The 22,095-nt window shown below is 44.1% G+C and overlaps 1 protein-coding gene across 3 annotated transcripts in view; it reads left to right on the top strand.

The window, feature by feature from the left end:
- The window catches only part of SYT16 (synaptotagmin 16), a 111,946-nt gene that overhangs the window by 48,332 nt on the left and 41,519 nt on the right, over nt 1-22,095 (top strand). For 2 of the 3 annotated variants that reach the window (XM_040333749.1, XM_040333748.1), the window contains exons 1-2: nt 10,017-10,106; nt 20,814-21,424. In XM_040333749.1, the coding sequence (XP_040189683.1) occupies nt 20,887-21,424 (538 nt within the window). In that variant the 5' untranslated portion in view covers nt 10,017-10,106; nt 20,814-20,886. Of the gene's footprint in view, nt 1-9,926; nt 10,107-20,813; nt 21,425-22,095 lie in introns of those variants that run through there. The other variant, XM_040333750.1, reaches the window with a different exon arrangement.

Raw genomic sequence — 22,095 nt, 5'->3', positions numbered from 1 at the left:
GTGTACACGCCAACGGATATTTATCCACAGAGAAATATCCCCTGGGATGGATTTCCAGCAGATGGATATTTGCTGACATGCACAACAAATCCATCTGCTGGAATCCATTCCAACGGATGGATCCGCTCGTCTGTACAGACTTACCGGATCCATCCGTCTAAAGGGATTCCCCGCACGCGTCGTAATGATTTGACGCATGCGTGGAATTCCTTATATGACAGCGTCGCGCCCGTCGCCGCGTCATAATAGCGGCGACGGCGCGACACGTCATCGGCAGAGGATTTCAGCGCGGATTTCAATGCGATGGTGTGTACACGCCATCGCATAGAAATCCTCTGAAATCCTCGAGAGGATTTATCCGCGGATACGGTCCGCTGGACCGTATCTGCGGATAAATCCTCTCGTGTGTATGGGGCCTAAGAATCACTCGCATAGATACCCGGGCTCAGAAACAGAGATATGACGGTGTATCTGGAGATACACCGTCGTATCTCTTTTGAGAATCTGGTCCATAGGGCAGCCCTCAAAATTTCCACTCGCCTACTAGCATTTGGCGAGTGGATTTAAGCTGGGGGCGAGTGATGACAGGGCTGCATGACCAATTTCCCTCCAATCTGTGCCTACACTTAGAGTCCCGATGAGATTGGCGGCCGAAGAGGAAAGGTGCATGCTCGGGAAAAGTAGTCTGTTGAGCCGCGCACAGGCAGAGCAGTACACAGGTGCTCTCCTTACAATTCTCATTAAGCCATGGGACCCAACAGTATGACCTCTCTGAGCCTGCCCCCCTCCCCCGGGCCCCGAACAATGTAGCTGGAGAGCAGAAAGTAATGAGTGAGGTGGAGGATTGCAAAAATTACCACTCCGGTGCAGCGCTCACTGAAAGTTGCCCTGACATGAGAGCGGCAGCCTTCTAGTTTGTGCAGTTTTCTTCTCCTTGTGCTCTATGTAAGTTTAGCCTGAGCACTGTGAACAGACTGGTCTCAATTGCCTCGTTTCCACTGAGCGGATCGGTTCAGTTCGGTACGGTATGCTTTTTTGGGTGTTTCCATTATGAAAGCGTGCCATAAAAGCGAACCGTAGCGGACCATTCTGGGTCCTGCTTCAGATGTGGGGCCATAGAGAATGGAACGGTTCCATTAGGGCGGACCTACAAATACATCTCACTGATTGGTGGACGTGCTAGGCTTTTTTTCTAAACTTTGCATGGTCCCGGATGGTCCGATTTGCAGTGGAAATGCTCTGCAGAATAGACCGGTCCCATTCTAACCGCTCCATTCTTTCTGACCCGAACCGATCCGTGCAGTGGAAACAAGGCAAATGTGTGCTGTGCGCTGTCAGTGTGCGCTGTGCTATGGTGTCAATGGCTGTGCAGTTGTGTGGATCTCAGCGCTGGATTGTACTTCCTCCTGCTCTGCTGCAGCTCCTCTCTGCCAGCCTGAATAAAAGGGGGAAGTGGGGACATGCAAGCGTGAAGCCGCACACACAGGCTCCTGATGATGAGATGAATGGGAGAGAGAGAGAGGATGGATGGGAGTTGCAGAGGAGACAGCAAGAGAATGGGGAAGAGACCCAGTTCTAGTGCCCTGTCCCTCTGGTCTGCCCCCAGTGCCCTGTCCCTCTGGTCTGCCCCCAGTGCCCTGTCCCATTTTGTTAAAGTTGTTGTTGGTAATATTTAATTTTGTAACTTGATTCTGGATAAAACATTGCCATTCCATGAGATAATCTACGAGGGCGTGTTTACGGGTGCAATTAGGCGCAGGGCAGTGTATGAATTAGGTGGGGCAACTGGTGGCGAGTAACTCTTGAGGCCTGGCTAGTAGCTCAGGACTTGAAATTTTGAGCCCTGCCATAGGGTGTTATCAGCAGTTTTTGGCTGGGGCGTTTTTTGGCTGAAAAAAAAAAAAATCCAGAATTAGTGGGTTTGAAGAGGAGTTTTTCAGCTGTAAAAATGCTCTAACGCTGAAAAATGCAGCTATTCTGCGTTTATGATCGTTTTTGAGCCATAAGCTTATGTGGGAGTAAAGTTTTCCTAAAAAAAAAAGCTAAAAAACGCAAACTCTAATGCAAAAACCACTGCAAAGTATAAAAACTTGCATTTTTTAACACCGCATTTTAACAGGTAAAACTACTGGCATTTTTTATGATGTCCAGGGTGCATGAGGCCTATAAATAAATAATTAATGAATAAATAATTACAACTGAGAACATGTCACTTTGAAAACCACAGACCAAAAGAGGATAATTACCAACCCTTGAATAGATAAATATTCTATGTTCAGATTCATGTAAATATTTTAAAAAATTAAGTTTGCTTGGATGATAACTTTCAATGATTTCCATGTTATGATAAAGTAACATTTTTTTTTGCATCTTTAAACTTAACAGCAGTGGCTGTAGGTGTTGATCATCAAGGCAAACACATAGGGGTCAATTCACAAAGAGAAACGTTATTGGTTTCCTTCAGTTGTTAAATTACCACCCCTTATTTAACACTAGCAAACATGGTATTCACGAAAGCTATAATCGTTATTCAACATAGTCGTTATGGTTTTCAACTGACTCGTTATCCAATCGTTATGCTAACTACTCAAGAGTTATTTTAACGTCCCAAATCGTAATAATAACGTCTAAGATCATTAAATAACGCTGGAGAGATGCATTCTGGGAGCAGAAGGGGAGGAGAACAGCTGCATGTGGAAAAGAGCAGATGCAGAGAGAGAGAGACACAAGCAAGACACACGTGGAGATTGAGCATGTGATGTGCATAACTTCTCTGTGTGCGTTTTTCTAAAGCCATGTGTATTTCCTCATACAGAGAATAAATCATGGGAGATGATAATCGGAATTTAGCCATCACCTGGGTTTCAGAAAAGACATCCAAAATAGTACGTGAACGGAATACACGTTTATAAATCTGAACAACATTCTAATGTGTTCTTCTTCGCCTCTGGATAATTTTAAGTTTAAATAGAGCATGGTTCCATCTTGCCCAAAACTACTAAAAACTTCACTACACTACAAAAATCGCCAAAAGCTTCCTCTAACAACGAAATATCGCCTGGGAAATGTCATAACGACACCCTGAGGGAGGTGATATGTAACGATTGCTTAACGATCGATAACAGTCCAAAAAATCTTTGTGAATTGCACTTCTGTACATATTTAACGATTTGACTTGTTAAAACAACGATCGAATCGTTAAATAACGATCCACACCTTAAAATATCGGTTCGGTGTAGTGAAACGTTATTTGATGATTTTTCAAAGCGTTAAATCGTTTAGTGAATTGAACTAGCTTCAATAACGTGCAAAATTGTTAAAATAACGACCGGAATCTGGAAATAAAGCTTTGTGAATTGACCCCATATTCTCATGTGTCTTCATTTCCATGTCATTAGTGTGTACCAGACACTGATGCAATCTGTCGCCTGTTTTACTGTCATTCTAAATATTAAAATAGAGAATCTCCTTGTTTGAACTGAGTCTAATGCCAGGCATAGATGCAGATCAGTTGATGAAGAGAATAATAATTTTAATATGATAATATAGAATGGTTACATACAAGGCAATTTCACAAAAGAAAATCTGAGTAAATTAATCAAAATTGACCAAATGGAAAATATCTGCAATAGGTCCAAACTGGAAAACATTACTAAGAGCCAGATTCACAGTCGAGATACGGCGGAGTATCTCAGATACTCCGTCGTATCTCTCAGAGTATCTATGCGACTGATTCATAGAATCAGTTACGCATAGATATCCCTAAGATCCGACAGGTGTAATTGTTTTACACTGTCGGATCTTAGGATGCAATACCGCAGCCTCCGCTGGGGGGAGTTTGCGTCGTAAACCAGCGTTGGGTATGCAAATTAGTAGTTATGGCGATCCACGACGGATTTGCGCGTTCGCTACGTCGCTGCTAGTCTAGATTCCCGTCGCAAATTTAGTCGTCGTTTTAGGTGCCCTAACTTTAGTCAGCACACGTATGTGCTGTTTAAAGTATGGCCATCGTTCCCGCGTCGAAATTTGAAAATTGTTTCTTCTTGCGTAAAACGTCCGGGAATACGAAAGTACGCTACGCACGCCGCACGTTGTCGTCGTTCGAAAAAAAATGACGTCACTTCGCGCAAAGCACGGCGGGAATTTCGAAACGGAGCATGCGCAGTAGGTCTGGCGCGGGAGCGCGCCTAATTTAAATGGCACACGCCCTTTTGAATTATGCGGGCTTACGCCGGAGGCTGCCAGCGTAAGTTTTCACGCAAGTGCTTGGTGAATCGGGCACTTGCGATGAAAACTTGCGGCGGTGTAACGTATCTACGATACGTTACGTCGCCGCTAGTCTACGTGAATCTGGCCCTAAGAGCTTAAAGTGTCTTTAAAGGCTCAAGTTATGCATGGAGGTAATAAAAACTTTCTGAGTGCAGCAGCCCCCCCCCCCCCAATACTTACCCAATCTCAATCCAGTGATGTACATGAGAGCAGTAGCTCTCCTGGGTCTCTTCCTCCTCATTGGCTGAGCCATTGGCTCCTGCTACTGACAATCACAGCCAGTAAGCCAATGAGCAGAGAGAGGGGGCGGGGCCAGAATGGACACACAGAGCAGCCGCCCACAAAGCCCCCATAACAAACAAACATATAATCAATGTTTTTTCAGTAAAAACAAAACCATGGTTCATTGTATATTATGACCAGGGCTCAAGTCCTGAGGGGGACACGTGGGAACGGAGTTCCTGCACTTTTTTCACAGCAGGAACGCAGTTCCCTTTGCAGGACTAGAGCCGCCGAGCCGCCTGAGCCAATTCTTTACTAAGCGGCGATGCCCAGCTCGAGTCACTGCTTAGAACTTCTTTCTAAATCCCGCGATAACTGGCGGCAGACAATGACAAAAGCTCCCAGGAGGCATTGAGGAAGTGATGGAATACCCGCACACTACCCGATGAATCCATATACAGGAAGCGGGCAGTAACATGAAGGATTACTAAGGTACAGTGGTTGAAAAAAAAAAAAACATGCGGTTTAGTAATTATGCATATAAGCGTATCATTTTTTCCCAGGACTTGACCCCTGATTATGACATAGATTTGTTATTTTAAGTTGCACCACTGAGATCTTGTCCTCCCTGCTTGCCCCAGTGCCCGCTCTGGGAGGCTATATATGCGCCATATGCAGTGCTGATGTATGTTACCCACAGCAAGTTAAATAATGTTGTTGTAATCTAATGTAAATAGAATAGAATAAAAAATTGAATACTGTAGTACAGGGCTCGACAAACCCCGGGCGCCAGGTCGCACTTGCGACTAGAATTAACATATCTGTACAGTCCGATTCTTTGGTTTTTGGGTTTCTATACAAAACAGATGATGGCCTAGACCAGGGGTTTCCAAACTTTTTTAAAGAGGGCCAGATTTGATGAAGTGAACATGTGTGAGGGCCGACCATTTTGCCTGACATTCGGGCATGTTATTTGGATATATATAGATCTTTTGTGGCCTCCAACAAATCCCCGAGTGCCATTCAGGACTAAGGATGAGCCTGGAAAAGTTATTTGGATATACCGTATTTATTGGCGTATAAATCTTCACTTTAAGAGGGACGTTTCAGGATTTTTTTTTTTAAATAAAGAACTGTGAAGAAAAATAAGGGTCAGTGCCCATGAATGCAGCCTGATCAGTGCCCATAAATGCAGCCTCACCATTGCCATGAATGCAGCCTCACCATTGCCATAAATGCAGCCTCACCAATGCAATCAATGCAGCCTCACAATTGAAATCAATGCAGCCTCATCAATGCAACCTCACCATTGCCATCAATGCAGCCTTACCATTGCAATCAATGTAGCCTCAACATTGCAATCAATGTAGCCTCACCATTGCCATGAATGCAGCCTTACCTTTTCCATGAATGCAGTCTTACCTTTGTCACGAATGCAGCCTTACCTTTGTCACGAATGCAGCATTACCTTTGCCACAATACAGCCTTACCTTTGCCATGAATACAGCCTTACCTTTGCCATGAATGCAGCCATGCCATTGTCATCAGCGCAGCCTAATCAATGCCCATCTGCAGCCTCGGATTGGACAGGGAGGGGGCGGGACAAGCGCCAACAGATTACATACAGGAGAATCTCCTGTTTACTTGGCGGCCTCTTTAATACAAAGTCCCGCCTCTTATGATAGACAGAGCAGTCGTCCAATGGCAGCCGAGGAGACACGACTCCTATTACAGCCGCCGCAGAGTAAACAGGAGATTCCCCTGTATGTGCTCTGACGGCGCTCGTCCCTCCCCCTCTGAGGCAGTGACAAAAAAATACGATATAAAAGATTTATATATCCAAATCACCCGGGGGGCTGTATTAAACCAGAACGTGGGCCGCGATTGGCACGCAGGCCGGACTTTGGACATGCCTGGCCTAGACCCCAGAGTGTCATGTCTATATGTATATTATTTTATTAGATCATATTATTATAAGGTGTAAAATCACTTTATTTTTATTTTTTAAATTTTTTTAAGTGTATTTTTGTGCGTGTGCTCGAGAGAGGAGCCGGACTGCAGGAGTTGGGAGTAGGCAGGCCTCCCCCAGAGGCAATCTGCCACCTTTCTCCATCCCCCAGGTGGCAATGGTGGGTGTGTGAGGGGGTCCTCCCACACAGCCCGCCCTACCTGCTCCGCTTTGAAGCCCAACAGGGCAAAGGGACTCCCTATAAGTGAGAGGATTGAGAGGATTTGCCCGCTCAACCAGCCCCGTTAGTCCTTCGCCTCTCTTTTTTAGAGACCGCGTGGTCAAAGTGCGTGCATGTTAACCCAATTTCGAGTGCGTGTAAGTGTGGTGTTTATTGTGGGAGGGGGGTGGGCGTACTAGGCGCAGGCTTACCTCGCATAGCACACCCACCGGGAGCCGGGCTGAGACCACCAAACTCAATTCACATGTAGCCGAGACCAGGATCCGAACCCCTAGCTGCAGAGGTGAATGGCTTGTCAGCGCAGTGCAAATTGCGTTGAGCCCCCGCAGCTCCAAGTAAAATCACTTTAATATAATGTATGCCGTATGCATGAGCCTGATGGCATTGCACAATATGACACCAGTAACTTTGGCAATGTTTGAAAGTGCGAGACTAAAAGAGTATTTGTTCTACTCTGTTTTATTTTCTTTGAATACCTTGCAGACCAGTTTGTGTATTTTAGTATTAACTCAGGGAAAGACCTTATCTATAGGGTGGATGCCACTGTGTGAAAAGTTTATGTATTTATAGGGCTCGACCCCTTTATGAATGTTGATCTTGATAGTAGGAGGAGTTTATTGATCCTATCAGGTTGTGTTTAACAATGCAAGCGTGTTCTATTTATATATACACTATGGGCCACATCCACAGCCCCGCAGCGCAACGTAACTTAAGTGATTTAAGTTACACTGCCGCAAATTTCCTAAGTTAGGTATCGATCCACAACACACTTACCTGGAAATTTGCGGCGGTGTAACTCAAATCCGTCCGGCACAAGGCATGCCGAATCTAATGGGGCGAGTCCCATTTAAATTAGGCGCGCTCCCGCGCCGGACGTACTGCGCATGCTCCGTCGGGTAACTTACCCGACGTGCATTGCGCTAACTGACGTCGCTCCGACGTCATTTGCTTAGACGGTAAGGTAAATGGCGTCCAGCGCCATTCACGGACGTCTTACGCAAACGACGTAGAGTTTGAATTTTGGACGCGGGAACGACGGCCATACTTAATAGGGCTTAGTCAAATAGGACTCAGCCCCATTTTTACACGGCGTAACTCGGCGTAACTCGACGTAAACGACGTAGCATTAGAGCGACGGGCCCGTCGGAGCGTTCGTGGATCGCCGTAAGTGTTCATTTGCATATTCTACGCCGGCCGCAATGGCCTCGCCACCTAGCGGTCAGCCTAGAATTGCATCCTTAAGATCCGACAGTGTAATTCAATTACACATGTCGGATCTTCTGTCTATCTCTTGAAAACTGATTCTGTGGATCAGTTCCAAAGATAGAAACAGGGATACGCCGGCGTATCAGTAGATACGCCGTCGTATCTCTTTTGAGGATATGGCCCTATATTGTCAAACATATTGGGACGCCTGTATTTACACCCACATGAACTTTAATGGCATCCCGGTTCAATATTAAGCTGACCCACCCTTTGCAGCTATAACAACTTTAACTCTTTTGGGAAGGCTGTGCACAAAGTTTAGGAGTGTGTCTCTGGGAATATTTGACCATTCTTGCAGGAGCGCATTTGTGAGGTCAGGCACTGATGTGGACGAGAAGGCCTGGTTCACAGTCTCTGCTTCAATTCATCCCAAAGGTGTTCTATCGGGTTGAGGTCAGGACTTTGTGCAGGCCAGTCGTATTCCTCCATTCCAATCTTGCTCATCCATGTCTTTATGGATCTTACTTTGTGCACTGGTGGTGCGCAATCACCAGGGAAAGGGAATTGTTACCCCTTGCATTGGTTTGGCCACTTGAAGTCTCTACCAGTAGCTCATGTGTCATTACAAGAGGACAATTTAGAAAGAGAGACAAGGAAATTGTTACCCCATAATAGGGAATATCTAAGCAAAGACATTCATAGTAGGGTCGCCAAATAAATTAAAGTAAATATTGAATGAAAACTGTAGATTTAAGGCGGGAGTTCACCCGAAAAAAAAAATTCGCATTAGATTGATGCTCATTTTGTCAAGGAGAATCGGGTGTTTTTTTCAAATCGAAGCAGTACTTACCGTTTTAGAGAGCGATCTTCTCCGCCGCTTCTGGGTATGGTCTTCGGAACTGGGCGTTCCTATTTGATTGACAGGCTTCCGACAGGCTTCCGACGGTCGCATACATTGCGTCACGAGTAGCCGAAAGAAGCCGAACGTCGGTGCGGCTCTATACGGCGCCTGCGCACCGACGTTCGGCTACTTTCGGAGAAATCGTGACGCGATGTATGCGACCGTCGGAAGCCTGTCAATCAAATAGGAACGCCCAGTCCCGCAGCCCATACCCAGAAGCGGCGGAGAAGATCGCTCTCTAAAACGGTAAGTACTGCTTCGATTTAAAAAAAAACACCCGATTCCCCTTCACAAAATGAGCATCAATCTAATGTTAAAAATTAAGGCCCAGATTCACAAAAGAGATACGACGGAGTATCTCAGATACGCCGTCGTATCTCTCAGAGTATCTATGCGACTGATTCATAGAATCAGTTACGCATAGATATCCCTAAGATCCGACAGGTGTAATTGTTTACACTGTCGGATCTTAGGATGCAGTACTGCGGCCGCTGCTGGGGGGAGTTCGCGTCGTAAACCAGCGTCGGGTATGCAAATTAGGAGTTACGGCGATCCACGACGGTTTTTCCCGTTCGCTACGTCGCCGCTAGTCTAGTTTCCCGTCGCAAAGTTAGTCGTCGTTTTGGGTGCCTTAACTTTACACAGCACACGTATGTGCTGTATAAAGTATGGCCGTCGTTCTCGCGTTGAAATTTAAAAATGAACGTCGTTTGCGTAAGCCGTCCGGGAATACGGAATTACGCTACGCGCGTCGCCGTTCGAAAAAATGACGTCACTACGCGCAAAGCACGGCGGGTAATTCAAAAGGGAGCATGCGCAGTAGGTCCGGCGCGGGAGCGCGCCTAATTTAAATGGCACATGCCCCTTTGAATTACGCGGGCTTACGCCGGAGGCCGCCGGCGTAGTTTTCATCGCAAGTGCTTTGTGAATCAGGCACTTGCGATGAAAACTTGCGGCGGTGTAACGTATCTACGATACGTTACGCCGCCGCACTTCTACCTGAATCTGGCCCTAACTTTTTGGGTGAACCTCCACTTTAAACACAGCACGATTTATAAGAGATTTTCGTGATTGGGTTTAGATCTTCATTAGCTGGTTGCTTCCTACTGCTACCTCAAAGCAATGTTTCTCTTTTTTAGTAACCCCGGAGGCCATTGGATTCCTGTCTGCGGTGGGCGTCTTCGTTGTACTCCTGGCAATTCTCTTCCTCTTCATAAATAAAAAGCTGTGTTTTGAAAATACCGGTGATCTCCCATGTTTAGACCAACGTGGGAGAAGAAAGCGCCCAAAAGAAAGATCTGGGGTTCTGCAAGGACTTGGTAAGTAATGGTGTCTCTCGTCTACCACAATCTCTATAAATCTGTAGAAGACATCAGATGTATTGAAAGCAGAGAGCAGATGTTTATTTTGGCTCGTCAACTGAGGATGCTAAAATGATCTTATCAGATAATTGTTTCTAGAAAGTCCTTTATATGAACATACAGTATTCGGATATTACATCTCACTGCATGCTTTCTAATAAATGTTTTCTTCTCAGCCTCATGTAACTATTCTGATATTGTCTAATTGTGCTTGTGTGTCCTGGTACTGTAATATTCTATTGTTCGCTGTTATTGTGACTATTTTATGTGTTTTTGTTTTTTCCTGGAACATACCTTGAGAATTCTTTCTCAGTTATGATGAACTCTGTACTGAGTTAGGTACATGACATATATACTTTCCACACGCTTATGCAAATGTACATTGGCAATGCTATTGCTGGTGTAACTCCTATAACAATGACAGTTGGTAGCACAGTGTGTTCTACTGTAATGCTAATAAGTGCAGTAATTGACATCATAAAATGTAATTCAATATATTGCTACTGCAAAGGAGAAGTTTATTTTTAAAAAGCTGATTAGAAAATGATGAAAGGAAAATTAACGTGATGCAGAAAACATATAACAAATAACTGATGCATTTAGGCAAAAACAAAAATTCCATTATATACAACTTGGCCTCTTTCGGACGAGGCGGACTCCGTCGCTACAGAGTCCGCCAGCTCAGCGGAGATCTCTCCACTGATCTCTGTTAAGCCATCGGATGACAAGTCCCTCTCTGCTCACTGAGCGGGGAGGGGTTTGTGCAGCGCCGCTGTCTCCTATGGAGAGATCGGACGAAAACGGACAGCATGTCCGTTTTCATCAGATCTCTCCCAATCCGATCCGCCATGGACGGATGGGGACGTATCGCCATACGTTTGAATTTGGCGGATCGGATTGGGTCGGATGTCAGCGGACATGTCTCCGCTGACATCTGACGCTCCATAGGATTGCATGGAGCGGCCGTTCAGTTCCGCCGACAAAACTGACAGGTAGACCTGAACGGTCCGACCGTGTGACAGTGGCCTTAAATTGAACCTCCATCCAAAAGGGGAAGTTCCGCTTTAAAGCGGGAGTTCACCCAATGTTGTTTTTTTTTTCTCTTTTTCCCTTAGATTCCTGCTCGTTTTGTCTAGGGGAATCGGCTATTTGTATTAAAATATGAGCCGTACTTACCCGTTTTCGAGATGCATCTTCTCCGTCGCTTCCGGGTATGGGTCTTCGGGAGCGGGCGTTCCTTCTTGATTGACAGTCTTCCGAGAGGCTTCCGACGGTCGCATCCATCGCGTCACTCATAGCCGAAAGAAGCCGAACGTTGGCTCTATACTGCGCCTGCGCACCGACGTTCGGCTTCTTTCGGAAAATCGTGACGCGATGGATGCGACCGTCGGAAGCCTCTCGGAAGACTGTCAATCAAGAAGGAACGCCCAGTCCCGCAGCCCATACTCGGAAGCGGCGGAGAAGATGCATCTCGTAAACGGTAAGTACTGCTCATATTTTAAAACAACTAGCCGATTCCCCTAGACAAAACGAGCAGGAATCTAAGGGGAAAAAGTGTTATGTACGGGTGAACCCCCGCTTTAAGTCCTCCTCTCCCATGTTTGGCTTATTGTGTTTTTTTTTTTTTGGAGGGGGGGGGGTGACATGTCACAAGTCCTAGAAGACTTCAGGACCATTCACATAGCATAGCACGGCTCGCACACGCACACTGAGAAGCAGAAAGCTGCATAGCCGGCTGCCCACAGTTAGGATGCCAGCGCTGGGAACCCAAAGGCTAGTAAAGAACTAGCTCCGGTGAGGACAGCACTGGATCCCTGGACAGGTAAGTCCATTTATTAAAATTCAGCAGCTACAGGATTTGTAGCTGCTGACTTTTTTATTTTTTTGCCCAGATTGAACCTCCTCTTTATTGAAACATGATGCCATGGGTACTTTCTCTTCTCTGGCAATGGTGGTGGGCATTTCTTTCTCCTTGACTGATTGGTGCTCATTTAGGGCTGGGCCAAGATGTAGGCAGAAGAGGAGGCGGCCTTCATCAGGAGGGGCACAAAAAGTGCAGGAGGCAGCTCACAGCTTATAAAGGGGGAAAACTTTGGGCTTTTTTAGCCTTGGGTGCTAAAAGATCTTGTTCCAGCATTGTTCTCTTATATTGACATGTGAGGTCTATTCTGCTCAGGAGTGCTGCGAGCTCAAGCCAACATGATGACCCCACCCCCAAGAGGTGTGTCCATGACAGCCTGAGACCATGAGTAGTGGGTTAGATGGTAGTGGGCGTCATCTAACCTGGATGAAGACCATTGCGGGATTGCACAACAGTGAGGCTGTGAGTGAATTCTCGGAATGCGGGGAAAGCTGCTTTTCATTTTAAAAGCTACAGAGCCAATTTATTTTTTGGGTTGAACAAGGGAGGCTTTTAAGCCTCTGTCAGGTTTGTAATGCCCTTGGTGTACCTGTTGGGAAGATTTTTGTTTACTTCCCATCCTGACAGTGAAAGTGGCTGCAGCAGTGTTGTAACCAGTAATAGTAATATCAATGAAAACAAAGGGGTAGATCCACGTACATTGGCGCATTAATCCACCGGGCGTAGCGTATCTAAGATGCACTACGCCGCCGTAACTTATTTTTTTTTTTTTTCGAATCCTCAAAGAATTTGCGCCGTAAGTTACGGCGGCGCAGTGTATCTTTGGCGGCGTAATGGCACGGCATTAAAATCTCTGTGGGGTCGTGTTTTATGTAAATACGTCGTGACCGGACCGGAACAAGCCAATGCTTACGACGGTGACGTCATTCTACGCAAATCCCTATTCGCGAACGACTTACGCAAACAATGTAAAAAATTCAAAATGTGAGGCTGGAACGACGGCCATACTTAACATTGAGTACGCATCATAATAGCAGGTTTAACTATACGTCGGAAAAAGCGGCGTAAAAAAAAATGCGCCGGACGTACGTTCGTGGATCGCCGTAACTAGCTAATTTGCATACTCGACGCGGAATTCGGCGGAAACGCCACCTAGCGGCCACAGAAATATTGCACTTAAGATCTGACGGCGTACAAAGACGTACGCCTGTCGGATCCATCCGAGATGCCGTCGTATCTTGTTTTGTAGATACAAAACAAAGATACGACGTGCAAAATTTGAAATTATGCGGCGTATCAAGATATACGCCGGCGTAATTCTTTCGTGGATCTGGCCCAAAAAGTTTAGATTTAAAGTGATACCATTCAATGGCTAACTAAATAGATTCAAAATGCAGGCTGTAAAAATATTAGTTGTAATAAGGTCAGAGAAACCAAATATTTTGATCAAAACTCTCCAATTTAGAACTATTATATTAGCAAGCAGTTCACGACACCTTAAAGGGACACCCAGCCCACCCCTCTAGATATACTGTATAAACCTACACATCCCCGCTCCCCCACCCCCTCACTGCCCTGTACTGTGCTCACTAAAGCTGGCCATACATTATGTGAATATGGACCTGATATGTTGCTGATGAATGGGACGAAACATGTTCAGTGTGTGGCCCTGTTGCCAACCCCCCACCTGACATCCTTTTGATTTAAAAATGTAAGGACCCAGACAGAAAATGTTTGGGTGAACAGCAGCTGCATCCACTTAGATGCAGCCACTGTTTGGGTATTCTCCAGGCCACTGGTGCTGGATGTCAGAATACAATAGTAGCAGTGGGAGATTCGGTTCTCCATCCAACCTGAATGAAAAACATATCAGTGCTTCAGCCAAGAGTTGTTGCTGCAGTGGTGGGGCAGTGAGGGATGTTCCAACGAAACCAGCTATTTACTACTCATGCAATGACTCCAGGGCTGTTTGAAGACATTTGGGGGCCCCAAGCAAAAAAAAAAAAATAAAGTGACTTTTCAAGTAGTTGAGAAGTGGGGGGGTTTGCGGCTTACCTCTATCCTCCGCCTCACACGCACGCACATGTCGGCATATGTTGGTGTCTCCACACAGGGGCCCCAGCAGGGAGGGCCCTTGCCGCATTGCTGCGTCCTCCTGCAGTCCGGTCGGCCGTGTACCATAGCCGCGCGGTACAGGGGATTCAGTTTGCTGTTCCCGGGGCCGGACTGAAAGGAAGTGAGCACTCAGTGTGTGCACTTCCTGTCAGTCCGGCCGGGAACAGGAACCTGAATCTCCTGTACCGCGCGGTTATGGTACACGGCCGACCAGACTGCAGGAGGACGCATCGGTGCGGCAAGGGTCCTCCCTGCTGGGGCCCCTGGCCAGCTCGGGGGCCCCAGGCAATTGCTTGCTTTGCCTGTCGGGTTCCGACGGGCCTGAATGACTCCTAGCAGTCCTTGTGCTTCTCAGTGAGAGGTCTGGCCATATATACACACCCTAAATCAGTGTGATAGGTTGCCATATACAGTAGCATAGCTACTCTTTTAGGAAGCAAATGATCTCACATAGATGTAGGAGTGTGTGATTAGAGATCCTGCTCTAATTGAGGAACTTGTTACGTGGCTATAATTAACTTAATTATAATTAGAACTCTTTGAAATAATCAGCTAATTACCTGCTGTGTGTTATTTCACTGTTTCTGTATCCGGAGGAGAAAGCATATGTAATGATATTTTTTTAAAGGAACCCTTTCCCAGGAAAAATATGGAAGTTGTAATTGTTGGCTTCTCACTTTGGAAATGCTAGGTGACTGGCTGTCATTCAGGTCCTCTGGCTGAAATACATTGAGTCAGTGGCCTTGAACATTAATGTAGATAAGGACTTGCGATAAAAATATGACTTTCCTGATCTGCATATTTCTTCTAGGCAAGTGATTTAAATGATTGAATCCAGAGGATCAATATGAGAGCAAGCCAACCAGCATTCCCAGAAGGAAGTTTTCAGTGGCATGCCCCTATGTTCCTCATAGTACAGGCTTCTTTTATGTTTTATAATACATCTGTTATAAACACTTGTAGGTGGATTCAGATAGCTTTACGCCGGCATATCAGTAGATACGCCGTCGTAACTCTTAATCTACGCCATCGCAAATTTAAGCGTATTCTGGAAACCAGATACGCTTACAGTAGGCTAAGATACGAGCCTCGTAAGTCTCCTACGCCGTCGTATCTTAGGGTGCATATTTACGCTGGCCGGTAGGTGGCGCTTCCGTTGAGTTTGGCGTAGAATATGCAAATGACTAGATACGCCGATTCACGAACGTACGTGCGCCCGTCGCAATTAGTTACGCCGTTTACGTTAGAGATACGCCGGCGTAAAGATAAAGCTGCTCCCTAGGTGGCGCATCCCATGCAAGGTATGGACGTCGGAACAGGCCTATCTTTTTACTTCGTTTGCGTAAGTCGTACGCAAATCGGGCTTGACGTAATTTACGTTCACGTTGAAAAGGCGTACTTTGGAGCAATGCACACTGGCATATGTCCACGGACGGCGCATGCGCCGTTCATTAAAAACGTCAATCACGTCGGGTCACCAGTCATTTACATAAAACACGCCCCCCTGTTCCACATTTGAATTAGGCGCGCTTAGGCCGGCCCATTTACGCTACGCCGCCGTAACTTAGGAGGCAAGTGCCTTGTGAATACAGCACTTGCCTCTCTAACTTACGGCGGCGTAGCGTATATGCCATACGATACGCCTGCCTAACGTTGCGCCCGCCTACGTGAATCTAGGCCTTGGGCTTTATAGTATATATGGGTGTGTATTCTGGAAATGTGCAATTTTTTTTTATTTTAATATAATTTTTTTTTACAAAGTAATGACATTTAAATAATATATCTTTTTATAAATCGAAATTACATATGAATGTTCTATATTTAACACTTGTAGCTAGCAAGTATAGACATTTTCCCCAGCTCATTCTACAGATTTGCTGTGAAGTAGGCCTGAATAGCAGAGAGATCAGATTACACAGAATGCAGTGAGAGTCACACAGACACCCCCATCCACTTCTGATAGCTCAAACAGGACCATTAAACCAGGGTATATAAAATGCTGCTGTCTTGAGAAAAAAAAAAGAAAATGTTTTTTTTTTGGGAATGGGGCGATAAAAGGTGCAGCGCTCTCAACAGAAGCAATCCAATCCTAGTGGGCAGTCTGCAGTGTGTGTCTTCTCACTCTAAATACAATATATAAGAGAGAAGAGCTTGCAACTCCAAAGTCCTTGACGCAAAAATGTATTGGCTACATTTGAGCATTAAAAAGCAAACGGCTTACGCGTTTCGGTGTGAGCTTTAGTCATAGCCTATAGGGAAATACATCAGCTATTTGCTTTTTAATGCTCAAATGTAGCCAACACATTTTTGCATCAAGGACTTTAGAGTTGCCGTCTCTTCGCTCTTATATTTTGCAATGGTGGATTTGAGTCCTCTTTCTTACTTAAAAAAACCTTTATGTGGAAGGCAGCGCCTTTACTATGTATACTTTTATTTATACAGGGTGGGCCATTTTTATGGATACACCTTAATAAAATGGGAATGGTTGGTGTTATTAACTTCCTGTTTGTGGCACATTAGTATATATGAGGGGGGAAACTTTTCAAGATGGGTGGTGACCATGGTGGCCACTTTGAAGTCGGCCATTTTGAATCCAACTTTTGTTTTTTCAATAGGAAGAGGGTCATGTGACACATCAAACTTATTGGGAATTTCACAAGAAAAACAATGGTGTTCTTGGTTTTAACGTAACTTTATTCTTTCATGAGTTATTTACAAGTTTCTGACCACTTATAAAATGTGTTCAATGTGTTCTCCAGTGACATGCGGCGACTGCTACGCTGTTGGCTCTTGCTGAATGAAGCTAGGACAGCCACTGATGTTTCTTCATTAGTGACAGATTTCATGTGTCCACATTTTGGCAAATCCAACACTGAACCAGTTTGACGAAACGTAGCAAGCAGTTTGCTAACTGTAGCATGGGAGATGGGTGGTCTCGTAGGCTGTCTTGCATTGAAATCTGCTGCAATGACCCGTTTACTGCGTTCACCAGACATCAACACAATTTCTATCCGCTCCGCACGTGTTAACCTCTGCAACATGTCAATGGCTGTAAACAAAGAGAAACTTGTAAATAACTCATGAAAGAATAAAGTTACGTTAAAACCAAGCACACCATTGTTTGTCTTGTGAAATTCCGAATAAGTTTGATGTGTCACATGACCCTCTTCCTATTGAAAAAACAAAAGTTGGATTCAAAATGGCCGACTTCAAAATGGCCACCATGGTCACCACCCATCTTGAAAAGTTTCCCCCCTCACATATACTAATGTGCCACAAACAGGAAGCTCTTCATGATAGTTTGGTTGGACATTTAAATGACCTGGTAGTCTATATAAACACTCATAATAACATGGCAGTAAATGGTAAATATCTATGTAATTTTATATTTTACCAAATAAAGACCTTGTGAGTGCTTGTTTGGCTTCCTTCTTTCCCATTCGTTTTTTTGTGATGTATCTTCTGTACATGTGTTTGTATCTAACAGCAAACTTCAGTGTGAGAATTCTTTGCTTCTGTCTGAATCCTAATGTTACTAACATGTATGTCACTTGTATTTAGTTTCTTTCCAAATTCTGGGACTCTTGGTGTCTCTATTGCGTCTTCCTTTCTTGATGTCCTTTGCATCTGAATATCTCCTTATAACTTAAATTTCTTCAGAGACAGTGAGTCTATATAGATATATATTCTCTTAATGTCCTTAAAACTGCCACGTAGCCTTATGCCGCGTACACACGATCGGAAATTCAGACAAGAAAATTTGACGTGAGCTTTTGGTCGGAAATTCCGACCTTGTGTAGGTTCCATCAGACTTTTTCTGTCGTAAATTCGCTCATTCATGTCTTTATGGACCTTACTTCATGCAATGGTGATGTCATGTTGGAACAGGAAGGAGCCATCCCCAAACTGTTCTCACAAAGTTGGGATAATTAAATTGTTCAAAATGTCTTGGTATGCTGACGCCTTAAGAGTTCTCCTTCACTGGAACTAAGGGGGAAATACCAACCCCTGGAAAACAACCCCACACCATAATCCCCCCTCCACCAAATGATTTGGACCAGTGCACAAAGCAAAGTCCATTAAGACATGGACGAGTGAGTTTGAGGAACTTAACTGGCCTGCACTGACCTCAAACCGATGGAACACCTTTGGGATGAATTAGGGCGAAGACTGTGAGCCAGGCCTTCTTGGCCTTCTTGTCCAACATCAGTGCCTGACCTCACAAATGTGCTTTTGGAAGCCTTCCCAGAAGAGTTGAAGCTGTGATAGCTGCAAAGGAAGGGCCAACTCAATATTGAACCCTACGGACTAAGTATGATATGCAATTAAAGTTCATGTGCATGTAAAGGCATGCTTTACAATACTTTTGATAATATAGTCTACTTTAAGGAAATGTTACGTTTATTAAAGTTTTTTAATGTGAATATTGCTTAGGAGCAGAGGCATAGTCTACTGCACACACATTTGTGCCTGAAACTAAGCATGTAATAAAAAAATGCATACCACCTTAAGGGTAACCCCCATGTCAGAAATATGCTGTAGTAGATCTGAATATACAGGCAGCTAAATGCATTAATAAGGAGATCTTAACTTTTCCTGTAAAATGTGAGATTCGGGCTATTCTTGGATGCCCATCCCAATATAGCCCAATTGAACGTACAGTTTATACCAGCTAAATACATTCCAGGCACATTAAAACAAAATGTGTGCAAATTTGTACAGTTTTGTTTTCTTTAGAATGCAGCCACAGCCTGCGTAGAAAAACTTGTCCACTGCCAGCATGCTCTAGACGCAGATGTCTCCAAACTGCGGCCCGAGGGCCAGATGTGGCCCTTTGCTAGCCTTTATCCGACCCTTGGGGCACAATTCCTCCCACTGACATGAGGCACTATTCCTCCCATTGACACCAACAATGGGGCACTATATTATCCACTGATACCAATGATGGGATACTACTCCTCCTACTAATAGGGGGAATACTCCTCTTCCTATTGACCACCAACCCTGAGGCCATATATGTTCTCACTGATACAGGGCCCGTGACTTTTTCTTCCCTTGCTGGCCCCAATCCGGCCCTCCTAAAGTCTGAAGGGCAATAAAGTGGCCCTTTGTTTGTAAAGTTTGGAGACCCCTGAGCAGTGGTTCTCCACCTCATTTCTCAAGTACCCCAATGGGCATGTTTTCAGGTTTTACTTTTTTCGGGCTTCACTTTGCACAGCTGCTTTAAATCCATATCAATGACATGGTATTTATAAGAGCTATTTTATCTTATGCCAAGTAGACACAACCGGGATTCCTGACGGGAAAAGATCCGTTAAAAATTCCTGGGGAAAAACCGAGAACCTGCTCAGTAACTTTTCCCCCATACACATGAGAGGCTTTCCCGTCGGGAAAACTCAGATGAGAGCTTTGGTCGGGAATCCCGATCATGTGTATGCTCCATCACAGTTTTTCCCATAGGAAAACTGCCAAAAACTGCTGGGAAAATGTCCACCGGGAATCCTGGCGGGAAAAAAGTGAGCAGGTTCTCTTTTTTTTGTCCAGCGGTTTTTGGACAGTTTTCCTGACGGAAAAACTGCAAGGAGCATACATACGGCCGGGATTCCCAGCCAAAAGCTCTCCTTGCAGTTTCCCTTCGGGAAACCCGGCCTTGTGTACGAGGCTTAAGGGAAGTTCCCAAAACATGGCCCGTTGGGGGTACTTGAGGACTGAGGTTGAGAACCACTGCTCTAATCAAGGATCCTTGCTCTCTTTATGGAAGCAGCGGCCTTTTTGCAGAGCTCTGATGATATCTAGTCAGCAAAGTTTATGCTGCCTCCTGACTGGAAAGTTCTAGCTTTGAATTGGCAGGGAATGTTGGACCTCTACAGAAAGGCCATTGCTTCCTTCTCTACAGCATGCTGGCAGAGGGCTGGCATTTCTATTCAAGCTGTGGCTGCTTTCTAAACAAAGTAAGACTTTGCACATCTTTTGTTTTCATGCACCTGGAATGTTTTTCCCCTGCATATTTTTTCATCATATGCTCAGTTTGAATTGCTGAGTAGTCCATGCTTTAGGAGGATAATGGGGCAACTATAATGCATTGTTGGCTGGGGTACTGCCATCTCCGACATTTATACTATTGTGCATTATTGAATGATACTTTAAATTACAGTATTTCAGAAGACCGCACAAACATAAAAACAAAATATAAAAATGTAAAATGTATTTATACAAAAGGATTACATATATCGTCACATAAAACACTAAATTAAAAATGCTTGGTACGTATAGGTCCACATCTAAAGATATTAGTTAATGGTGTCACCCAACATCTTTAGATGAGCATCTACAGTATATGTACCAAAATTAGGTGTTTTAAATGATAATATTATACTGTGTATATATAATCTTTTTGTGTTATTAAACCTTATGTTTTGGTTTTGTGGTTGTATGTTCTGAAGTAGTGTAATTTCAAGTCCCATTTATTAATACACAATGGTAAAGATTTGTAACAGGTTTAAAATATTAAAAGAAATTGATTAAAGGACCAATGTGTTTAAAATTCATGATTACAATACAATAATTTCTTATATTTAAATAAATTTATGCGCATTATGGTTTATTTTTATTTTAATAGTTTGACTATTTCGTATATCCTTTATCATGAGATGAAAAGAAGCTTAATTTCCATAATGCTTGTTCTGTAGCTCACAGACTTAAACTTTTGACACGCCTGCAAAATTAAAAGCCTGGTGAGTTTTCGATGAACCAATTCTGGTCATGGTGAAAGATATGGCCAGCCAGAATTTCTTCCAGCCTGTCTCATCCTGGATTTCTCGCATGTGTGAAGCTGTTCATCTAACCAGTGGCCCAGAATCTATTGCTCAAACGAAATTAAATGATACAGAGTCCAGTGTGAATATAGACCAAGGCTCCGAGTATAATGGTGATAATGAGCAGAACTTGGATGAATTATCAGAAGATGAAGAGCTATCGTATGGAAAGCCAACTCTTGTTGTTCATACTTCGGACGCAGAGTCATGGACATCTACTGATGACGAGGAGGAAAGCTCCAGCTTAGCCCAGAGGAGTCAAGTAAGTGTACAGCTACCAGAATCAAGGAATGGCACACCACATCGACCTGAAAAACGGATTTCTCCTGTAAAAAACTACGAGGACAGCAGTCTTTTAGAAACACTTTCGACAATTCCAGAAGATAATGAAGAATATGTAAATAGAGAAATAACTGCTCTTATAAAGGATCTTGAAACAACATCTTTTAGCTCTTTAGGAACAGTTAATGGCAAGAGTTCCAGAGGTAAGATGATCATTCTTGTTCTCATTCAACTTTGATTAATACACTATACCTAATATGCCCGTTTTTTCCATTGTACAAGATTGATGGTCTGGGTGATGTAGCCACATAACACAATTTTTCCAAATAACTATCTCTAAAATGTTTGTTTGCTGCAGATTCAAAGCACGTGGTGTCACCTTGGTTTTTAGGTTTTCAGTATGTTTAGTATGTTTTGTTTTTAAACTTGGCTTTACAAGGGTATTTATTAGCAAATGTAATGTATAGCAAAAGAAAATAAGAACGCTAATTCAATGACTTGCTGGTTTCTGGGATGAATTGTGGTATTTATTATATATTCTGGGTTTTTGCTTGGCGTCTTGTCTATTGAAAAAAAAAAAAACTTTTAGAAAATTTGGAAAGTTAAGTAAACAATTACATCACATGGCCAAATGTATGTGATTACCTGGCTATCGCATCCAAGCTTGTTGGACATCCCATTCCAAAACTACAGGCAATTTTTTGCAATAATTTTGCAGTTATAACAGTCTCCACCATTGTGAGAAGGTTTAAGATTTTGGAGTCTGTGAGAATTTGCTAATTTAGCGAAAAACAAACAAAAAAAAAAAACAGTTGTGAGGCCAGGTACAGGCAGTCCCCGAGTTACAAAAATCTCAGTTACGAACGACTCCCAC

The sequence above is a fragment of the Rana temporaria genome, chromosome 13, assembly GCF_905171775.1.
Source record: "Rana temporaria chromosome 13, aRanTem1.1, whole genome shotgun sequence".
Lineage (NCBI taxonomy): Eukaryota > Metazoa > Chordata > Amphibia > Anura > Ranidae > Rana > Rana temporaria.
Note: the sequence above shows the minus strand (reverse complement) of the source record. Positions and strands in the feature narration are given on the sequence as shown.